The sequence below is a fragment of the Sinocyclocheilus grahami genome, unplaced genomic scaffold, assembly GCF_001515645.1.
Source record: "Sinocyclocheilus grahami isolate Dianchi unplaced genomic scaffold, SAMN03320097.WGS_v1.1 scaffold96.1, whole genome shotgun sequence".
Classification (NCBI taxonomy): Eukaryota; Metazoa; Chordata; class Actinopteri; order Cypriniformes; family Cyprinidae; genus Sinocyclocheilus; species Sinocyclocheilus grahami.
The window spans coordinates 1570032-1589111 of NW_015505275.1; the positions used below are offsets into that span (position 1 = coordinate 1570032).

At 37.8% G+C, this 19080-nt stretch overlaps 2 protein-coding genes and 1 long non-coding RNA gene across 3 annotated transcripts; 2 read left to right on the plus strand and 1 right to left on the minus strand.

Moving 5' to 3' along the window:
• Positions 1 to 437: 437 nt before the first annotated feature.
• LOC107587858 (importin subunit alpha-6-like) lies at positions 438 to 6178 on the plus strand. The gene is made up of 9 exons (XM_016275821.1): positions 438 to 563; positions 675 to 763; positions 1598 to 1697; positions 1841 to 2004; positions 2094 to 2172; positions 2250 to 2375; positions 2463 to 2590; positions 3246 to 3424; positions 5545 to 6178. The coding sequence occupies exons 1-9, from the start codon at positions 438 to 440 to the stop codon at positions 5730 to 5732; spliced, it is 1179 nt and encodes a 392-aa protein (XP_016131307.1). The 3' UTR covers positions 5733 to 6178.
• A 2244-nt stretch (positions 6179 to 8422) lies between these two features.
• LOC107587778 (uncharacterized) lies at positions 8423 to 9377 on the plus strand. The gene is made up of 3 exons (XR_001609509.1): positions 8423 to 8485; positions 8579 to 8671; positions 9163 to 9377. It is a non-coding gene; the product is annotated as an uncharacterized lncRNA (long non-coding RNA).
• A 1097-nt stretch (positions 9378 to 10474) lies between these two features.
• LOC107587859 (G-protein coupled receptor family C group 6 member A) lies at positions 10475 to 15862 on the minus strand. The gene is made up of 6 exons (XM_016275822.1): positions 15663 to 15862; positions 14111 to 14408; positions 13030 to 13791; positions 12719 to 12916; positions 11624 to 11747; positions 10475 to 11517 (listed from the first exon to the last, which is right to left on the minus strand). The coding sequence occupies exons 1-6, from the start codon at positions 15860 to 15862 to the stop codon at positions 10475 to 10477; spliced, it is 2625 nt and encodes an 874-aa protein (XP_016131308.1).
• Positions 15863 to 19080: the final 3218 nt, after the last annotated feature.

Here is a 19080-nt window from a genome sequence, read left to right on the forward strand (position 1 = left end):
GAAAAAGATGCACAACCAACCGAGAGAACCACAGCCTTATGAGGATTGTCAAGCAAAATCAATTCAAGAATTTGAGTGAACTTCACAAGGAATGGACTGAGGCTAGTCACTGGAAGTTCAACATGGTACCTAATGGCAAAGAACTTTCTGAGGATCTGAAAAAAAGAATTGTTGCTCTACATAAAGATGGCGTAGGCTATAAGAAGATTGCCAAGACCCTGAAACTGAGCTTGCAACATGGTGGCCAAGACCATACAGCGGTTTAACAGGACAGGTTCCACTCAGAACAGGCCTCGCCATGGTCGACCAAAGAAGTTGAGTGCACGTGCTCAGCGTCATATCCAGAGGCTGTGTTTGGGAAATAGACGTATGAGTGCTGCCAGCATTGCTGCAGAGGTTGAAGGGGTGGGGGGTCAGCCTGTCAGTGCTCAGACCATATGCCGCGGGCCCTGACCAACATAGCGTCAGGAACCTTCCTACACACCAAGGTGGTCATTGAGACAGGGGCCGTGCCCATCTTTATAGAGCTACTCAACTCGGACTATGAGGATGTACAAGAGCAGGTGATTTCTTTTGCAGAATGTAGCCTGGTTCATGCCTTTCATCCAATAGCTGGTTTATCAGAACTCCATAGCACCATGAAAGTAATCAGTTGTGTGTAACTGTTTTTACAGGCAGTGTGGGCATTAGGAAATATAGCTGGGGATAATGCAGAGTGCAGAGACTACGTCCTCAACTGTGGCATCTTGCCTTTTCTTCAGCAGTGAGTGTCCTCTACCGGTCCCAACACTGTGATTGCATGTTTATATTTGCTGCTTTTCAGAAAGTCTATGATACCTGTTGAAAGCTGTTGAACTGTTATCTCAATAGTGCAGATCCCTATATCTTTGCGGAGTCCTAAATCTAATATCCTGCAGGAAAAATGACATTAAATGGCATGAACGCGCACACAGTCCCAAACCCTTCACTTACATGTATTCACTAGTTGTGATGTTAAATGCAGACAGGGTGAATAAGTCTGTTTCATGCTTTTAAGAGCCCTCCAAAAACTGGACACTGTTAGAACATCTACTAGGCTATATACTAAAATGAAATATAAGTGAAATACACTGTTAGAAGTTTGAACCTATTTAAAAAAAATCTCACCTAGGCTAGTAGGCTACATTTACTTGATCAAAAATACACCCAAAAAGTGATATTTGAAATATTACAAAAACGTAAAAGAACTTTTTTCTGTTCTAATGTATTGTAAAAATGTATTGTATTCATGTGTTGGCATTTCTCATTACAAGGATTCCGAATTAATGAAATCTCAAGGAATTTAAATCTTGTTGGTAGAAGTCTAATGATTAGGGGCCTTATCCTTATAAGAACAGCTGACGCTGAATAAATCTCACTTCCTAACGTCATTCTGATGTCACAAACAGTTTTTGTTTCCCATTCTCAAACCTGCTGATATGTGCTCTGTGACTTTAGCCGTGTGCTTCTTTTTCACTATGCACAGCATTTTTCTGCTGTAGTGTGTCTGTTATATAAAAGACTTTACCATTACCGCTATCTAGTGGTTTGATTACATATTTTTTCCTCGTCTTTGCAGGTTGCTTGCGAAATCAAACCGGCTCACTACCACCCGGAACGCAGTGTGGGCGCTATCCAACCTTTGCAGAGGGAAAAATCCACCTCCGGACTTTGCAAAGGTGAGTTTGCAAACCAGTTTTGGGGTAAACCACATTCCAATTGCATAGTTATCAAATTTCAGTGATTCACACAAACACACTCTTTGTGTAAACCAGTGTTTTTCCCCTTGTAACATGATCGAACAACTGTTGTTTCTTCACAGGTGTCACCATGTCTGAGCGTGCTCTCCAGATTGCTCTTCAGCAGTGATCCTGATGTTCTTGCAGATGCCTGCTGGGCACTTTCATACCTGTCCGATGGACCCAACGACAAAATCCAGACAGTTGTTGATTCGGGCGTGTGCCGCAGGCTGGTTGAGTTGCTAATGTAAGGACCAGACATGCTAACTCAATCAGTAAACCATGTGATGTCTTTTATCACTGACTTAGAATAATTGTGCCTGTGTCCATTCACAGGCACAGTGATTACAAGGTGGTGTCCCCTGCACTGAGAGCAGTGGGGAACATTGTAACAGGAGACGATGTTCAGACCCAGGTAGTATAGGTGTCGTTTATCACATGCAAGGTTGTCTGCATTTTTCTGATCTGTTGTGATGCTCTGTTGTATGTCAGGTGATTCTGAACTGCTCCGCTCTGCCCTGCCTGCTCCATTTACTCAGCAGTCCGAAGGAATCCATCAAAAAAGAAGCTTGCTGGACCGTCTCCAATATCACCGCTGGGAACAGAGCGCAAATCCAGGTACTTTAGACTGAGGGAGACATTATAAGGTTATGATACCATATGTTGTGTCTGAACAGCCATGGCTTGATGCTTTTTCTGTTGCAGGCGGTAATCGATGCCAACATATTCCCAGTGCTAATCGAGATACTGCAGAAAGCTGAGTTCCGCACCAGGAAGGAGGCCGCGTGGGCAATAACCAACGCCACTTCGGGAGGCATGCCAGAGCAGATTAGGTGCACTGTGGGCTTATTTTGCTTTGTTTTTACCTATTCTAGGAATTTAGAAGGATTTATTTTGATTAAGGACTTTCTGAGAATCTTATATAATGCATGCTAAACCACCTTCATACTGCCTTAGGTTATCATTTACCCATAATCTGTTTTAAGACAGACTTGATGAGCTTAGTATCATTTACACAGGGATTTTGGTTAGACTAATAACAGTCATTAAAGCACAGAGTGGGATCAAAGCAAATTACACATTTTTGGCCTGTAGATGGCAGTAATAGTAATCATAATCAGTAGTAATAACCATCTTTAAAGTGATTTTTCTTTTTTAAATATTTTTTTTGTATGTAAATTATGTAAATACTAGGGATGTTGTTTTAACACAAACACATAAAGTGCACTTAAACAATAATAAAAACCTTTAAAAATTAGCACTAATAATCATACCTTAAATTCCGTTAAAAAAAAAGTAAACATCCAATTTACTTTTGAAGTGGAATTTTTATCTGACACACCAGGAAGTCCTCAGTTGATTCACAACACCCCCCCCCCATTTAACCCACATATACACCTACATTCTAGGAGAGAAAACTGCATTATAGGGTGCTAATTAGGTGGATGTTTAGTAAAACAGAAGTTGATAATTGTGCTTTACATGCAGATACTTGGTATCTCTCAACACCATAAAGCCCATGTGTGACCTGCTGACGGTGATGGACTCCAAGATTGTGCAGGTGGCTCTAAATGGCTTGGAGAACATCCTCAGACTAGGAGAACAGGAGTCCAAACAGAACGGAACAGGCATCAATCCTTACTGTGCTCTCATTGAAGAGGCTTATGGTAGGCATGCCTCACCTAATACCTTGAATCATCTCATGCATTTAATGTAATGTTTGGTTTTTCCAGGTCTGGAAAAGTCATTGCAGTCATTATAAATATTTCTAGTTATGGTCCGCTCTTAAGTATATTTGTTCAAAACTGCTCATTTGTCAGCAATTCTATCTTTAGAAAATCCTTATCCAGTAATCATAAACAATTGGACAAGTACTAAAAATTCACTGCTTAAAAGGTGCAGGAATCATGTATTTTTAGCTGTTTTGTTTTTCATGTGATTTTCACAATTTCGGATTTGTCTGGGTTGTTTTGAAGAATATTATTATTGATAATAATAGTACTATTAACCCTTTAACTGTCACCTGTCCCCTCTGTGGGACGCCTAAGTTTACTTCACTATATTACCATTAAATCCTAATCTAATCATGACAAACTATATATCGTTGGAAAGGTCTAAGACTCCTAAATAGATATTTTACCAATGTTTTTGTAAAAAATGATGTAGGAAAAGTAATAGATTAATTTATGACAAGAGTGCACCTCAAAAATCTACATCATAACAGGAGTTCTGACCTTTGTCCAAAAAAAGTCTTCTTTGTTGCCTTTTTCTCTATCACACTTTAGAAATCATCAGAAATTGTCAATTGAAAATTTTAAATCTCAAAATTCATCCTTTGAAACCCTTTTTCAAATCAAACATTGCATTACCATGAGAATGGTTCATCAATATCATGTTACAAAATATTTTCGTTCATGAATTATACAAATTTAAGTTTGGATAGTGCACTTTCACGTCTATGTTCAAAAATGTGAGTGACAGTTAAAGGGGTCATATGATGCGATTTAAATTTTTCCTTTCTCTTCGGAGTGTTACAAGCTCTTGGTACATAAAGAAGATCTGTAAAGTTGCAAAGACTTAAGTCTCAAATCCAAAGAGATATTCTTTATAAAAGAAGTTAAGTTAAGAGTCAGCCACGCCTACCTAAAACGGCTCGTTCTAACACGCCCCCACATATCTACGTCGCTCTGTGGGAAGATTTGCATAACACCGCCCAAATGTTCACGCAAAGAAAGAAGGTGTAACTTTTATTCTCGCTGTAGTATTGTTGTTGCCACCACCATGTCGTGTTCTGCTCACTCTAGGCTGCCGCCGCTCACTCAAGGCTGCCGTGTGTGATGCTGTGTTACGTTGTGAAAGCGAAACTACTTTGTTTGGTCTTCCAAAAATGGACACGACTAGAAATCAGTGGTTAAGTTGTATTTACAACACTGTTCCAGAACACTTCAACCCAAATATTCAGATGTGTGCAGCACATTTTATGGAGGACTGTTTCCTGATCCTGGTAGAGTAGACTACAATGCCGGCTGTTCTGACTCACAAACTGTAAGTACGTTTTTTTTATATTTAAAGAGTTTTTATATTTTATATATTTAAAGTGAGTTTTTTGGGCAGTGTAGAGTAGGGCTTGTTGTTTGTCATTTCTCCGATCACAAATGCAGACATGGTTTTATGTTTACACGGCGCGATGCAACACAACGCGTAAAAAGACAGTATAAGTCATTATAATCCATAATTATATCCCCACTGGATGCAACGAATGCCTCGTTTATAATGGGTTTTCATGTTTTTGAATCATCGCTCCGGCCTGACAGGGCATCATCACAGTATGGTGAGGGGCGTAACATTTCCGTCACACGCTTGAGGTATTCGGCCAATCACAACGCACTGGATAGCTGGCCAATCACAGCACACCTCGCTTTTATAGAACGATGAGCTTTGTAAAAATGGACGCGTTTCAGAAAGGCGGGGCATAGAGGAGAAACAATAATGTACAGTATGTGGAAAATGTGTTTTTTGAACCTTAAACCGCATAAACGCATTTCATTACACCAAATACACAAAATAATGTTCTTTTTAGCAGCATCATATGACCCTTTTAAAGATAACATTTATTAGTATTAAACAAAAATAAACATGCACAAAAAACATCAGCAAATCAACAAATTTTAAAATATATATTTTTTAATAGTCAGAATTGTCGTATGCTTTCTATACGTGCAGACGGTGTTTACAGTGCTGTTTGTTCATTTGTTTATATAATTGTTTTACTCATGTTCCCACTCAGGCTTGGACAAGATTGAGTTCCTGCAAAGCCACGAGAACCAGGAGATCTACCAGAAGGCCTTTGACCTGATCGAGCACTACTTTGGCGTGGAGGAGGAGGACGCCAGCATCGTTCCGCAGGTGGATCAGAATCAGGGCCAGTACATTTTCCAGCAGTCTGAGGGACCGATGGAAGGCTTCCAGCTCTAACCCGTATCGCTGTGCTACTGGCCAAGCTTCAGGCCTTGCTTCCTCCTTCCTGCCTGGAGTCTCCTCTCCCTCCTTCTCCGCAGAGCAGGACCTCAGCTCCAGCCTCGCTCCAAGACACTGAGGCCCGTACCCACTCCTCACAGCAGAGATTACACTTGCACCCGCTGCCCCCCCAAACCCAACCCAACCCACTAAATCTTCCATTTCCATCCTGCTCATATTCCAAACTCCATTATCGAGAGAGAAAATCTGTGAGATGGATCGAGGAGAGCAAAGCAAAGAAGTCTGTAGTTTAAGTCCTGTTGAGACTTACAAAAAGCATCTTGCTTTTATTATTATTGTTGTTGATGTTATTATGATTATTAGACATTGACACTGGTGTCCTGTAAAGTAAACTTTACTCCATATCCCTTGAGAAATGTGAAACTACCTCTTCAATCAGAAAACGAAGTGTGTGACAAACACCCAGCCTTTAGCTCTGACAGTTCTCTTCTCTTGTGAAGTAAATGCTTCTATGCAAACATGTATTTTCAGCGTGGCAGAAATAACATGGCCAGACAAAGTAACTAATGTATTTGCATTGATACATTTGCATTGAATGAATTCCCTGACTTTGTGTGCCAGCACGCCAAGTTTATGTCATGCCATGTTTGTTCACAATGCATCCTGAGGGCATGTCAAGCCTATTTACACTATTTATTCTGACGTTTTGTTAACTAGCAGCAAACTGCTGACCTGGGAGATTTAGAGCTGTATTTATTGTGCTTTTTAGAAGGAAGCGGTCTGTGGGGTCCGGCTGATCAGAGACCAGTGCACAGCCCGCTTCCTCTCAAGCCCTCGCTTTGCTAATGCTGTTAAAGCGTTACAAGCATTGCATGCAATTATTTAAGTGTGGTCATGCGATCACCAAGATGGAGTTGATGTATGCATATCATTGGGTTGTTTCTCATCTCACCTGGAAAGTGTTTCTTTTTGCACTGACTGGCTTTAATTTGATTTATTTAATGTTCACATGGTAGAAAGTGTTGAGATTTAATAAAATGTGTATATTATATATACATTGAGGGTAGAAGGAGGATGTTTTTTAGTGAAATGGTCTTGGTGTGCAGTGAAATACTAATGTAAGAAAAGCGTCTTTCATAACATTCTTCATTCAAAGAGCTTTTCCTCATATGGTTCCTACTTGCGCTAAAATTTCCTGTAAGAAACTTATGTTCTAATTCTTGTAATGATATATCCTTTTTTAATGCTTCAAATGAACTTACTTGCAGGAGATTGCCTTAGTCATGAAACTTGTCTGGCAGAAAGTTCCTCTCGGTTTTCTGTTTTTGTTGTGATTATTTACTTCCTCCTTATGTTCTGCCCATAAATGACTTGCACCCATTTTTCTTTGAAACAAGCTTGATTGATCCAAATAAGAGTTATAATAATGGAAAGTCAGTATATTTACAAAGAAAAAAATCATTAAGATTGTAAAATTAAACTTTATCAAGCACATTTGATTGTATAGTTTTGTAAAAATTCTCATGTTTGTACAATGTTTTCTAAGTTAGGGGGTTTTTTCGCATCAGAAAAAAAACATCTGTTTTAAGTTATCATTGGTACAAACCTACAGTACAGAGGAGGTCATTGCTTTCCTCAAAGACAAATGTTGATATTGTGTGAAATGTAGACAAATAAAATGTTCTGTTACACATTTAAATAAGTTTACTGTGATTTAATTATGCAAGGCTGGTTTGCAACAGTGCTTGTCAATGTCAAAATGTTTGAGCCAACACTAGCAAGAGTTCAACTTCTTTGGTATTAAAGGATAGTTCACCAAAAAAAATAAAATTGGAATCATTTACTGACCCTCAAATTGTTCCAAACGTGTGACTTTTTTCTTCTGTTGATCATAGAAGATATTTTGAAGAATGTGGGTAACCAAACAGTTGTTGGTCCCCATTGACTAAAAATAGTGGGGGGGAAATACTATGGATGTCAACAGAGACCAGAATCTGTTAGGTTACACACGTTCTTCAAAATATCTTTTGTGTTCAGCCGAGGAAAGAAACTCATACTACTAGTTTAAAACTTCTTGAGGGTTATTAAATGATGACACAATTTTCATTTTTGGCTGAACTATCCCTTTAAGGGGTAAAATCACAAAGAGCCTCAAATCCAAGAACTGCAGGGACTCGAGATATGCGTTTTAAACGGCTGACCTACTGTTTACGGCCAATTCAAGCTCAGCGGTTAAAGACGTCCATCTAATGTATGTTTACATAAAAATGAATTCAAATGCAGCGCAGTGGAACGCAGAAACTCCAACTAATGAATGGCGAAATCATAATGGTGAATACCAAATAAACACGTAAACAGAGGTACCAACGTTAAAACACGGAGATGGAACTGGATTAATTATAAAATAATAGTCTATATAATTAAAATACCAAATAAAATCTATCATTAGGTGTTATGGTAAAATACCATAACATTTTTAACATTTAAACATTTTTAAGCGAAGTGCCTTCAGTTGGACGATATGTGAAATGGTGAACAGGTCAAAAGTCTTAATTTTATCGTAGAGTATAACGTGACTGGAACACCATATTTGTTTTATAAGTGTTATATAAACGTTCATATAATATTTCTGTGTGGCGTAAAGCCCACAAATACTATTTCAAAATATTCACCGGTAAGAAGACAAACGTCAAACCAAGGCTGTTTGATTCATGATATTGGAATTACTCTGTCATGGTTTAGCCTATCAAGTGAGGGAATTGTGCAAGTGTGACTGGCAAGATGTTGACAGGTGAAAGGAGACTAAATGAGTCATTTGTCTGCTTTGTTTTGTTTCTTTTAAGTTCAGCAGAGATCTTCATCTTCAGTTGTTGTGCGCTAATAAAGGCATGACTAGGAAGTTTACATACATGTGACTTGGAACACTACTGCAAAAGGTATGTGAACAACACCTAATTTACAGGTTTTGCTATTTCCAGTGAAGATCAATATCAGTGCTACACAATTACAATGACGTGTACTGTGACAATGAGCAATGATTTTACTGTTGTTGCAGGAGTTTTTTTTCTTGTGAACAATGCAAGATCAGATCAATTGTTTGAGTCTGGTGTGCAAAACCCATAACTGACTAGCACAAAAGCCCAGAGCTGAATACCACTTAGGGATGAATTGAAATGCCACTTGACCCAGCATCAGAGTATGAATGGAACCAACAGACTTAGGCTTAGAATTAATTTGCTTGTGTATAAATAACTACATAAACCTGGGTGCCATTTCACATAGAATATTGTGTATTTAGATCATCTCAACAAATATTTGACAAGAGGATGTAAGCAGCATTATCATCCAACGTTATTAACATCTTGAGGATGAATTTCAATGTACATTATCTAACCATCCGAGTAAATATTATTTTTGAATGGAATAGTGTCTGTTTAGGTGACAAAACTGGACATGCTAGTTCAAAGAGGGGAATACCACAAAACAACACCTGAAGACTGCATGCCACTGGAAATAATGACCCCACTGTCTGATTTTGTGGTCAAACTGGATGACGTTTCTTTCAAGTATAAAGAATTGATTCATCATCTGTCACATTTTTAAAACCGCTGCAAAAGTTCCATTTCTTCGCCATTGCATATTTCACCCATCTCTCATATTTCAAGACCTTTCTCACACCGGGTGACATTTGATACTGAAGCCTGTAATATTATGCTCAGGGTGAGAGATAAAACCTAAATATTTTGCATTTACACAAACCTTCAAAGAGAAGAACATGCAAATACCCCCTCAAAAAAACTTTTTAAAAATATGTACATTCAAAGTGAGCTATTATAGACCACTGAATTTAACACTTCAACTTAACACTGCATAACAACAACACTTTTTTTAATGTAACAAACCCTTATGGACGTAGCGCCAAGTAATTTGCACAATAGCCAATTACTAGGCATTTTGGTGATTGAGGAAACAAAGATTTCTGCATGACATAAGAAACATGATCTATTTCCCTGTCTGAGATGAGAGTTTGGGGCTGTTCTTGATCCAGTCACAAGCCTCTGGCACTCTCACTATGTCTCTCTCATAGTATCAGTGATGTGTTAGCCAAGAGAGACACACCAAAGAGAAAAAGAAGAGCAAACAGAAAAGACAGTTTCATTCTCGACAGGATGTGGAAGATGTCTGTAAATTTACAGGAAAAGTTCCAGCTTCACGACAATTCATTTTAATAAAGTAAACCATTTTCTTCCAGATGATTGTATGCTAAATGAAATGGGTAAACGTTACGTTGAGCTCCCCAATCAATAATAGCTTCACAGCAGTTATGAATCTATAATGCTAGTTTCTACATACTAATGAATTGTATTAAACATACAAACTATACATAGTATATACACATAAATACATTTTACAAAAACTTTTTTTCTTTCCAGATGATGGAGGATATGCTAAATTAAACAGGATTCATGTTAGAATAAGGTTGAATTTTCTAACATTAGGTATCATGAACTAATAACATGTTAATTTCAAATACATATACAAACATACATATTTGATCTGTTTTCCACAGTTAAATGAAAGTATTCATGATTTAGAATGATCATCATGAAGTTTGGTCTTTTTAAAGATTATTGTATGTGAAATACAGAATTTAGTCTATTTAAGTTTCATGTCAAATGAAGACAAAATTTTGTCAGAATGGTTGCTTTGACTCGTGATCTCAAATTCTTGCAACTATTTTAAGGCACATTATCTATTTTTGGTACAGAAACTTGTTTCTCCTCAGGCACAAGTGACGGATTGGATATGACGTAGACTGAATTCTCAGTTTTACTGTGTGGATCAGTTCCAGTCAAGCCCCTGATGTTCTCAGCGCTCTTTCTGGCGTATTCATAAACATTGTTCAAGAATGCATCTTTGGTATTATACTCCTTTTTGAAAATAATTATGTAACATTTTGGCAAAAAGTGGCAGCTCAGGATCCCGTAGTTTGAAATGAGAATGACAACCACCTCCACAGCCGGTACATATTTGCCACTGGTGGTGACATGCACTGGGATAAAAATGACCCAGGCCATGAGGTAGATGAGCATACCAAATGTGATGAACTTTGCTTCATTATACTTCTGCGGAAGTTTCCTGCCTTTATAAGCAAATGTGAAACATATCAGCGCCAGCAAAGCTATGTAACCCAGCATTAACCCAAACATCACACTTGAACCCTCTTTGCATTCCAGGAGAATGGATTTGGGCTGCACCACTTTGTCTTTAAAAGGCCTGTGCAAGGTCAGCCAAAGAGTGCAAATGGTGACCTGAAGCCCCGTGCAGATGCAAATGATCACATACGGCTTGTAGAGCTTGCGAAGAAGCTCCTTCAGCTCTAGGTTCATCTGGAACGCCAGAAGGATCTTCAAGGACTTCACTAAGATGCATGAAACACACAGCGTGAAGCTCAGGCCAAAGATGACCTGCCTCACCCTACACATCTCATTGCTCGGTTCACCCACAAAGAAAATGACACTGATAAAACTGACCAGCAGGGAGAAAAGGATCAGATGACAAAGTGGTCCACCTGCAGCCTTAACCACCAGAGAGTTCCTTTGCCAGAAGAACAGTGCGGACATTGAGAAGAGGAGTAGGATGCCGAGGGCAGCCAGCGTCAACAGGACGATAGCGAACCCACTATTCCACTCAAAGTACTCATAAAGCTTGGGATGACATTCTGAGCTATTAGCGTTTGACCACATGCTCTCAGTGTCGCACTTGGAACAAGCGTCTGCATCTGAAAAGGCATTTTAAAAACATTGTATTTGATTGAATGTTGGAATAAAATTACACATTAATATCAGATTTTTATCTTCGATGTAAAGTGGCACCAAGGAACTTGCCTGTGTTGTTGGAGTATTGGTTTTCGGCGCAGGCGAGACACGCATAACAGCAAGTGTGCTGACCCTCTGCTGTTTTTTTGTACTCCCCTGGATGACAGCTGTCTGAACACTTAGATACCACATCCTGAGAAGAAACGAGTGAAAAATTGCTTTAGGGAATGCTTTATAGAAAACGCAATATACAGAGCTGAGGAACGGAAGAGTTGTGTCTTAGAAATGCGAGGTTCATGCACGAAATGTTTAAAAAGAAGCACTGTGGAACGCAACAACACCATGGGTGTTCCAACTCGATCCTAGAAGGCCGGTGTCCTGCAGAGTATAGCTCCAACTTGCCTCAACACACCTTCCTGGAAGTTTCTAGTACACCTAGTAGCCTAAGACCTTGATTAGATGATTCAGGTGTGTTTAATTGGGGTTGAAGCTAAACATTGCAGGACAATGGCCCTCCAAGACCGAGTTTGGACACCCCTGTTCTACACTGTACACGGCGGTCCTAATGTTGTACTACGGAGCCCCTAAAGGGACACGGTGATGGACACAAATATGAGATAAGAGGGGGGAAATATATTTCAATGCTTTTGTGTTTATTCGTAGATTTGTGTTCCCCCAAAAAACTCTGCGTTTGCTAGCAAAACAACTGCTCTTCTGAAAAAGGTTGCGTTCTCGCAAAAGCTTTGCATTTCCTTGCAAAATTTTTTTTGCTTCCCAAAGAAACTCTGCATTCGTCAGCAAAACCTAAAAAAGTACTCAAAAGTTTTGCCAGTGAACACAAACTTTCTTGGGGAATGTAAAACATTCGTGAGAGAACACAAAAGCACTGAAATACAATTTTTACTCCATTCTTATATTTTTTTTCATCATGTCCACTTGGGGCCGATAATAATAAAAATGTTAATAATAATAATAATAATATACACTGTAAAGAATTAATATAAAAACATTCCCTGTAAAAACGAACATCCAAACAATACCGCATGCTAGCCTCCAAGGTAGATATTTTTGTTGTACTGTCAAGTCAATTAGAAAATTGAATAGCTGACTTTTTTATTAACAGAAAAGTCTTGATAAAAATGACGATTAAAAAGAATACATTACCTCAATATCACTTAGATTCTTCCTTGTAAAAGTGAAACTGCTGTTAGATGGATAATATTCTGCTATTATGTCATGTCCTTCAAATTCATGTTCATCCCATAGGCAGACATCATAGCCCAAATTAATGTCGCCATTCGTGTCAAAATTGTACATGACTCCCTCTTTCTCAAAAGTGACGGCCCTCAGCTGTTTTAAGAGCTGAAATGCAAACATGCAATGACTTATAGTATGTTGATTGTGACAAAGCAAATAAGTAAATAAATAAAAAATACTGAATTTGAAAGCAAGTGTCTCAAAATGTGGTAAAATACCTCCCAAGGTTGGATAGCTGAAGGGGTCTTGCATTGTCTTTTTACACACAGTTCAACCACAGCATTAGAAATAGCACTGACGGCCATCTGAACACTGAAGACCATGTCCAAATATGTGTTTTTAATCAGTTTCTGTACTGCGTTTGCAGCATTTCCTATATCAGGCAGTTTTAAAAATTCCTCCAGGAATGAATTGTTCATCTTAGCTTCCCTTTCAAACTTTAGATCCTTAAGGTATTGATGAAAAGCTGTAACATTTCCACTCTTGAAGGTGAATCCCAGTATATTTCCGATATCTGAGAGGTTTACGTCTTTTAGAATATTTTTAGCGGTTGACCAGTTATCACTGGCCACCCATACTTTATTATTTGGAACGTTCCTACTACGCAGGCCCTGGAATAGCAACTTCATTTGAGATGACTTAGCAAATGAGACCAGCACATTAACCTTAGTATTTTTTTCAATGGTGTCCACAGTCTTGTTGATGTGTCTGTTTAATTTTTGTTGGTCTGCTAGCGAGTCGGGTAGGATCGCCTTAAAGGCCACACAAATTCCCTCGCTTTCGGTGTGCTTAACAAAACTTTCCATGGCAGAGCGCCCATAGTCTCCATCTGTAATGATAATGCCAACCCAGGTCCATTTATTGTCCTTCAGAAGTTGTACCATGGCATGGGTTTGGTACTCATCATTTGGGACAGTCCTCATGAAAGCAGGAAAACGACTTTTGTCACTTAGAATCATAGCTGTAGATGCATAACTTATCTGCACAAAAGATGAACAGACAGCAATTAAATGTTAAATATATTATAATTCAATATATTTAAGTTAAATTCATTAAGGTCTTTTAATGACATCTATAGTTGCACGAGGAACCTTTAATATCCATGGAAACTTTCCAGTGGACAAAATATAGTGGAAAAGAAGGGTCTAGATTATTACTTCACACTAAGAAAAAAATAGTTCTTTTAAGAGCTGTTTACTGAAAAGTTCTTTGAGGAACCAAAAATGGTTCTTCAATGGCATAGCTGCAAAACCATATTTTTATGAATTACTTCATGTTCATTTCAGGTGGAGATCCTACCTGTGGAATCAGCAGAAGGTTGAGTTCCCTGGCAACTGCGATGGAGATCTCAGAAGAAGAGGTCCCAATTACTGCCATTATTGGCTGGACAGGTTGAGAAGAGTTTGTTGGTGAATCACAGTCTGAGTACGGCCGTGTGAGATCTTGGACGGCCCAAAGAGCAGTCGTGACATCAGAACATGTGTCAAAGATGCGATATCCGAGAGTTAAGTTCAAACTGTTCAACATGGGGGATCGGTTTGCCATTTCCACAGCATGAATCATAGCTAGAGCCTGATTTAGACCTTTTGTGTAATATCTAATGAGAACAAAACAAAATGACATAGAAATGGTTGATTCTTGCCAAGATGCCAATATTCTTCAGCATAATAATCATAGTATAATGATTTTAAAAATAAAGAGGGGAAAAAAAGCATTATTCACAGTGTAATGATGAGAATGCATCATCCAATATGTTATTAGGAAAAAAAGTGTGTGAAATTTAAATGCCGTTGGTGGTATAACAAAAAAAATACTAGGCAATAAGTTTAAAAATAAAATACTATGTATGCATTTTGACAATTTAGTTTAATCAGACAAATAAAAAAAATAGTCAAAGAGATCCATCTTAAATACACTATATAATTGCATAATTGTATGTATATATATATATATATATATATATATATATATATATATATATATATATATATATATATATATATATATACAGATATTCAGCAAGGACACATTAAATTGAAATGACATTTATAATGTTACAAAAGATTTCAAATAATCAATCTATTTGATTCATTTCAAATAAAGGCTGTTCTGAGCTTTCAATTCATCAAAGAATCCTGAAAAACATGCGTCATGGTTTCCAAAAAATATTAAGCAGCACTTCTTGCTGTGATAAATAATAAGAAATGTTTCTTGAGCATCAAAACTAATTAGAATGATTTCTAAAGGGTCATGTGACACTGAAGACTGGAGTAATGGCTGCTGAAAATTCAGCATCACAGGAATAAATTACATTTTAAAATATATTAAAATATAAAAGTTATGAATTGTACTGTTTTTAATGTATTTAATAGTATTGTTTTATACTGTAAATAATTGCAGCCTTGGTAAGCATAAGATACTTTTTTTTTTTACAAAAATATTCAAAAATCCTGTCAGCCCAAAACATTTATTTTAATAAAAGAGATTTCATATTAATGGTCCATATTAATTTGAACAATGAGACTGAATAATTACCCATAGATTACAATAAATGATTCAACATTTAATTCATGGAATTATTAAGAAATACTATGAATGATAATTATTATATTAAATAATAAGAACACCAGTAACATCATGCCACTAACTGTAACATTTAACTTCAACATAAAAACAAAAATTGTTACTTTACATATCTAAATGGGTTACTGCAGTGTCCATAAATGCCCCATTAACAAATCTTTAATGTCCATCACAAATAAATTAATAGAATTATCCAGTGACAAAAATGATCAGTTCAGTCATCTTTTGTGTGACGTTCATGGCTGGATTCTCCACAATGAACACTCACCTGCTGCAGTTTGGACGCTGAGGAGAAGAGAAGCTGTTTGAGCCAGTGTAGTTCGCTGCCTCATGGATGGGAAAAAGACCTCCAATGATGATGTCTCCAGGGGCCATGGCTCCTTGGTGGCTGAACTGTGCCAGAGAAACTTCTCTGACCCCTGCCAGCACAGACAACATGAGTAAGAGGCTCAAATCCAAACCAGCCATCACTGCTTTAGGCTGTTTTCCCTGAGTTCACCTGGACGACTGACAGGTGTGCTCTCACACATCTTTGTTTATAGTACACATACGGCTTCTTTCATGCATAGCTACAGGAAAGTAAAACACATACACCTCCCACACTTTCCTCAAGTTCCTCCCCCACCCCCCTGACTTGTAAAAGTTATAAAGGTGGTGTCTTCCTGTAAAGCAGGTGAAATATAACCAATGCCAACAAATGCCTTTAAATAAAGAACACTCAAGGCCATCAGGTGTTTCTTAATATACATTTGGTGCTGTGTATACAGGAACAAAAAAAATCCATACCAGGATTATTATAAATTAACTAAAACTGAAACCATAAATTTGAAACTCAAACAAAGTTTAAAAAACACACACACAACCTTATTTTTATTTCAGCTATAGTTGCAAAGGAAGCATTTAGCATTTTCTTTCATTTTGACCTGATGTACCTAAAACAAAACTATATAGACATATAGTCAAAACTAATATAAATTACAAGCCACAACAATATTACAAATATACTAGATACAATTAAAAAGGGGGGGGGGGATCTAATATTAGTAAAAACTATAATAGTATCTCAGTGATACTAAAATAACACTGATCCAATTCATGCTAAACAATGACACACACACACACAGTGAAATGGAAAGCATCAATATTAACTATTCATCTCTTATCGCTAGGAAATCATCTTGAAGTGCAAGTGGCTTGTTCACGCCATCTTGTGGTGAGAGAGCACGTGTTAAGCGCTGTTTTTAACAATACGAGGCGCAGATACTTTCATAGCATGATTTGATGTTTTAGTTTAAAAAAGGGAAATTATGGCTCTCTCTAATACCAATAATTACTTCTTAGTCAACTGCAGTCACAGTATTTCTGAATCACCGTTCATCTAGGAACCGGTGCTATTTGTAAGTCTCTCGAATCACTCCGCGGTAATTGATCCTACCTCTTAAAACTACCTAAAGTCAGACGATTTCAGCATTAGTTTTATCGTGAAAATAAAAACTTTAACTTGAGGCTCCTGAGCTTCTATCCATTTCTTAAAGGAAGAAAACGAAAACATGGCTCAGAAGAACAAGAAACCTCTAAAAAAAAAGAGAGAAACAGGAAAAGAGACTATTCAAACGAAGAAGACATTACATTGTAACAATATGTTGTATGTCTATAGAACAAGTAAACTGGATTGCAGATTAATAATAATACATTGTAGTGTTTATCTCGTCATTAGGCAAATTGACTTCAACATTGTAAGGGACCATTTTTCAAGGCGAACGCTCGCTTATTAGTCTTCAAGAAAAATCAAGAAAATAATTCCATCTAAAATCATGTTTCATTATTTTAGTAACTGTGTAATAAGCGGCAAATAGTGGGAGGGGGGGGAGAGAGTCAAATTAGATCGAGACAGAAAGTCACAATGATTGATGAAGTTACGGTTTTAAGATATGAAGTCATAATATTATAATAAGCTAAAGTTAACCAGTAGGTGGCCACCAACTACACAATGACCTTTTTGCGTAGTAAAGGCATGGTGTAGGCCACAGTTGAGCAACTCCTGAGGACAAAAGAGCACCGAAACACTGATTTTCTTCTAGGGGAAAAGGAGTGGAGGCAAGTGGAGGGAGGGAAAGAGCAACGCAGACTAGCTGTAATCTAAAGGAGCAAAGGGGCAGTGTAGTAAGTACACAGTAGGTCTCTAATCGAGTGGTTACTGAGATACAAGTGGGAAAACAAGGGAAAAATAAACTGCTCATGGAGCTGATAGGAAGGTGGAGACACTACAACAAAGCAAGATAGTGGCTGAACCTTGTAGTGGTATGTGGAGATTACTAGACTGTGAAGAGAAAGATGAAGAGCTGAAAGAAAGAGAGGAAGAGAGTCCGAGACGACGGCTTCCTTGTTTACAAATTTGTGCAAACCTGATAACCAAAAGGAGATAGAGAGAAGTGAAACACTAGGCTATCAGACCACTGGTGCCTTACTCAGCTTGTCTAAGAGGAACTTGCATTGTTTTCCACTTCTGAATCAGCTTTGAATTAATTACGGCAGAGATTGTGTGAAATTATGTCACGTTTTTCATAGTTCCAGCTGCTTTTTGTTCTCGCCTCCCCTTGAGAATGTGCTAATCAGAGGAAAAACATTCCTGAGCTGACATTCATTGAATTAAACCGGAAGAAAACATTTATCCTCAGTGTGCGTAGTGATACCTCTATTGTACAGTTGTTTTTCCTACCTTGGAAAGCCTACAGAAAGCAAGAGTAAAAGACTGGAGGACACAAATGCAAGGTTTCATAGTTAAATTTTATCTGAAACAAAACTTTTCAACCATACAGAACTATAACTGTAAATAATATGTATATATGCGTAATATAATATTTTAATAGTAATTACAATCTTAATACAAGCATCGGAGAATGAAGAGACATCTTAAACTGGCATTTTCCAGGTGGACCGCAGCTTGATACCAAATTTATTAGATCACTCTAAAGCATGGTAAAACAAAAGGAAGGAAGGAAATATAGGGAATGAAAAACAAATAACTGGCCATCTGACTGCAGCGGAAAATCATTTTGAGTGCCAGACTCGCAAACCAAACATATCAGCTGACACTTAAGAGCTGAGGACGGCAGTGATCAACAGAATGATTGCACTAGACAGAACTAAATCTGAAATACCAGTCGAGTTATTGGAATTAAAGCTGCAGTCCTTAAGTTTTGCTTCTTTGTCGCCATCTCTGTTTGAAAACCTGGAATTGCAGCTGTTAGCTGAATTATCTTCCTTGCATGGGTTGTGCGGCGGCACGGCTCCAGCGCAGATGAATCAAAATGTTTTGAGGAGTACGTGTGGCACTCAGTCACCGCACCGGTGTGATATTGTACTTTGCACTTACAGATTCTAGCCTACGTCTTGGAATATATGACTCAAATAAGCATTTTCACCGGATATTGTCATCTGAACAAGTAACAAGTCTGCCACGTTTGTTCTGACCAACTGAGGAAAAAAGCATTACAAATCGCACTACCAATGGTGATTTAATCTAAATTAGCTCATATCACATCAGACCGTGCAAATTATTATTATTGTTATACTTTACTCTCAAATTGTTAATGTTAACAACATCAGCATTGCGTGACTATGAGTATAGTGTGTATAAGCGAGTAGATTTCAATTTCTGTACAGTCTAATCTCTAATTGTCATA

What these genes read in the sequence shown, in the direction of transcription:
- LOC107587858 (XM_016275821.1), top strand. Translation starts at nt 438, where the DNA reads ATGCCGCGGGCCCTGACCAACATAGCGTCAGGAACCTTCCTACACACC. An exon ending in GAGACGATGTTCAGACCCAG is followed by an intron (nt 2,173 to 2,249) that starts GTAGTATAGGTG and finishes GTTGTATGTCAG; the next exon opens with GTGATTCTGAACTGCTCCGC. An exon ending in GGCATGCCAGAGCAGATTAG is followed by an intron (nt 2,591 to 3,245) that starts GTGCACTGTGGG and finishes CTTTACATGCAG; the next exon opens with ATACTTGGTATCTCTCAACA.
- LOC107587859 (XM_016275822.1), bottom strand. Translation starts at nt 15,862, where the DNA reads ATGGCTGGTTTGGATTTGAGCCTCTTACTCATGTTGTCTGTGCTGGCA. An exon ending in CAGCGTCCAAACTGCAGCAG is followed by an intron (nt 14,409 to 15,662) that starts GTGAGTGTTCAT and finishes TGTTCTCATTAG; the next exon opens with ATATTACACAAAAGGTCTAA. An exon ending in ACCTTCTGCTGATTCCACAG is followed by an intron (nt 13,792 to 14,110) that starts GTAGGATCTCCA and finishes TCTTTTGTGCAG; the next exon opens with ATAAGTTATGCATCTACAGC.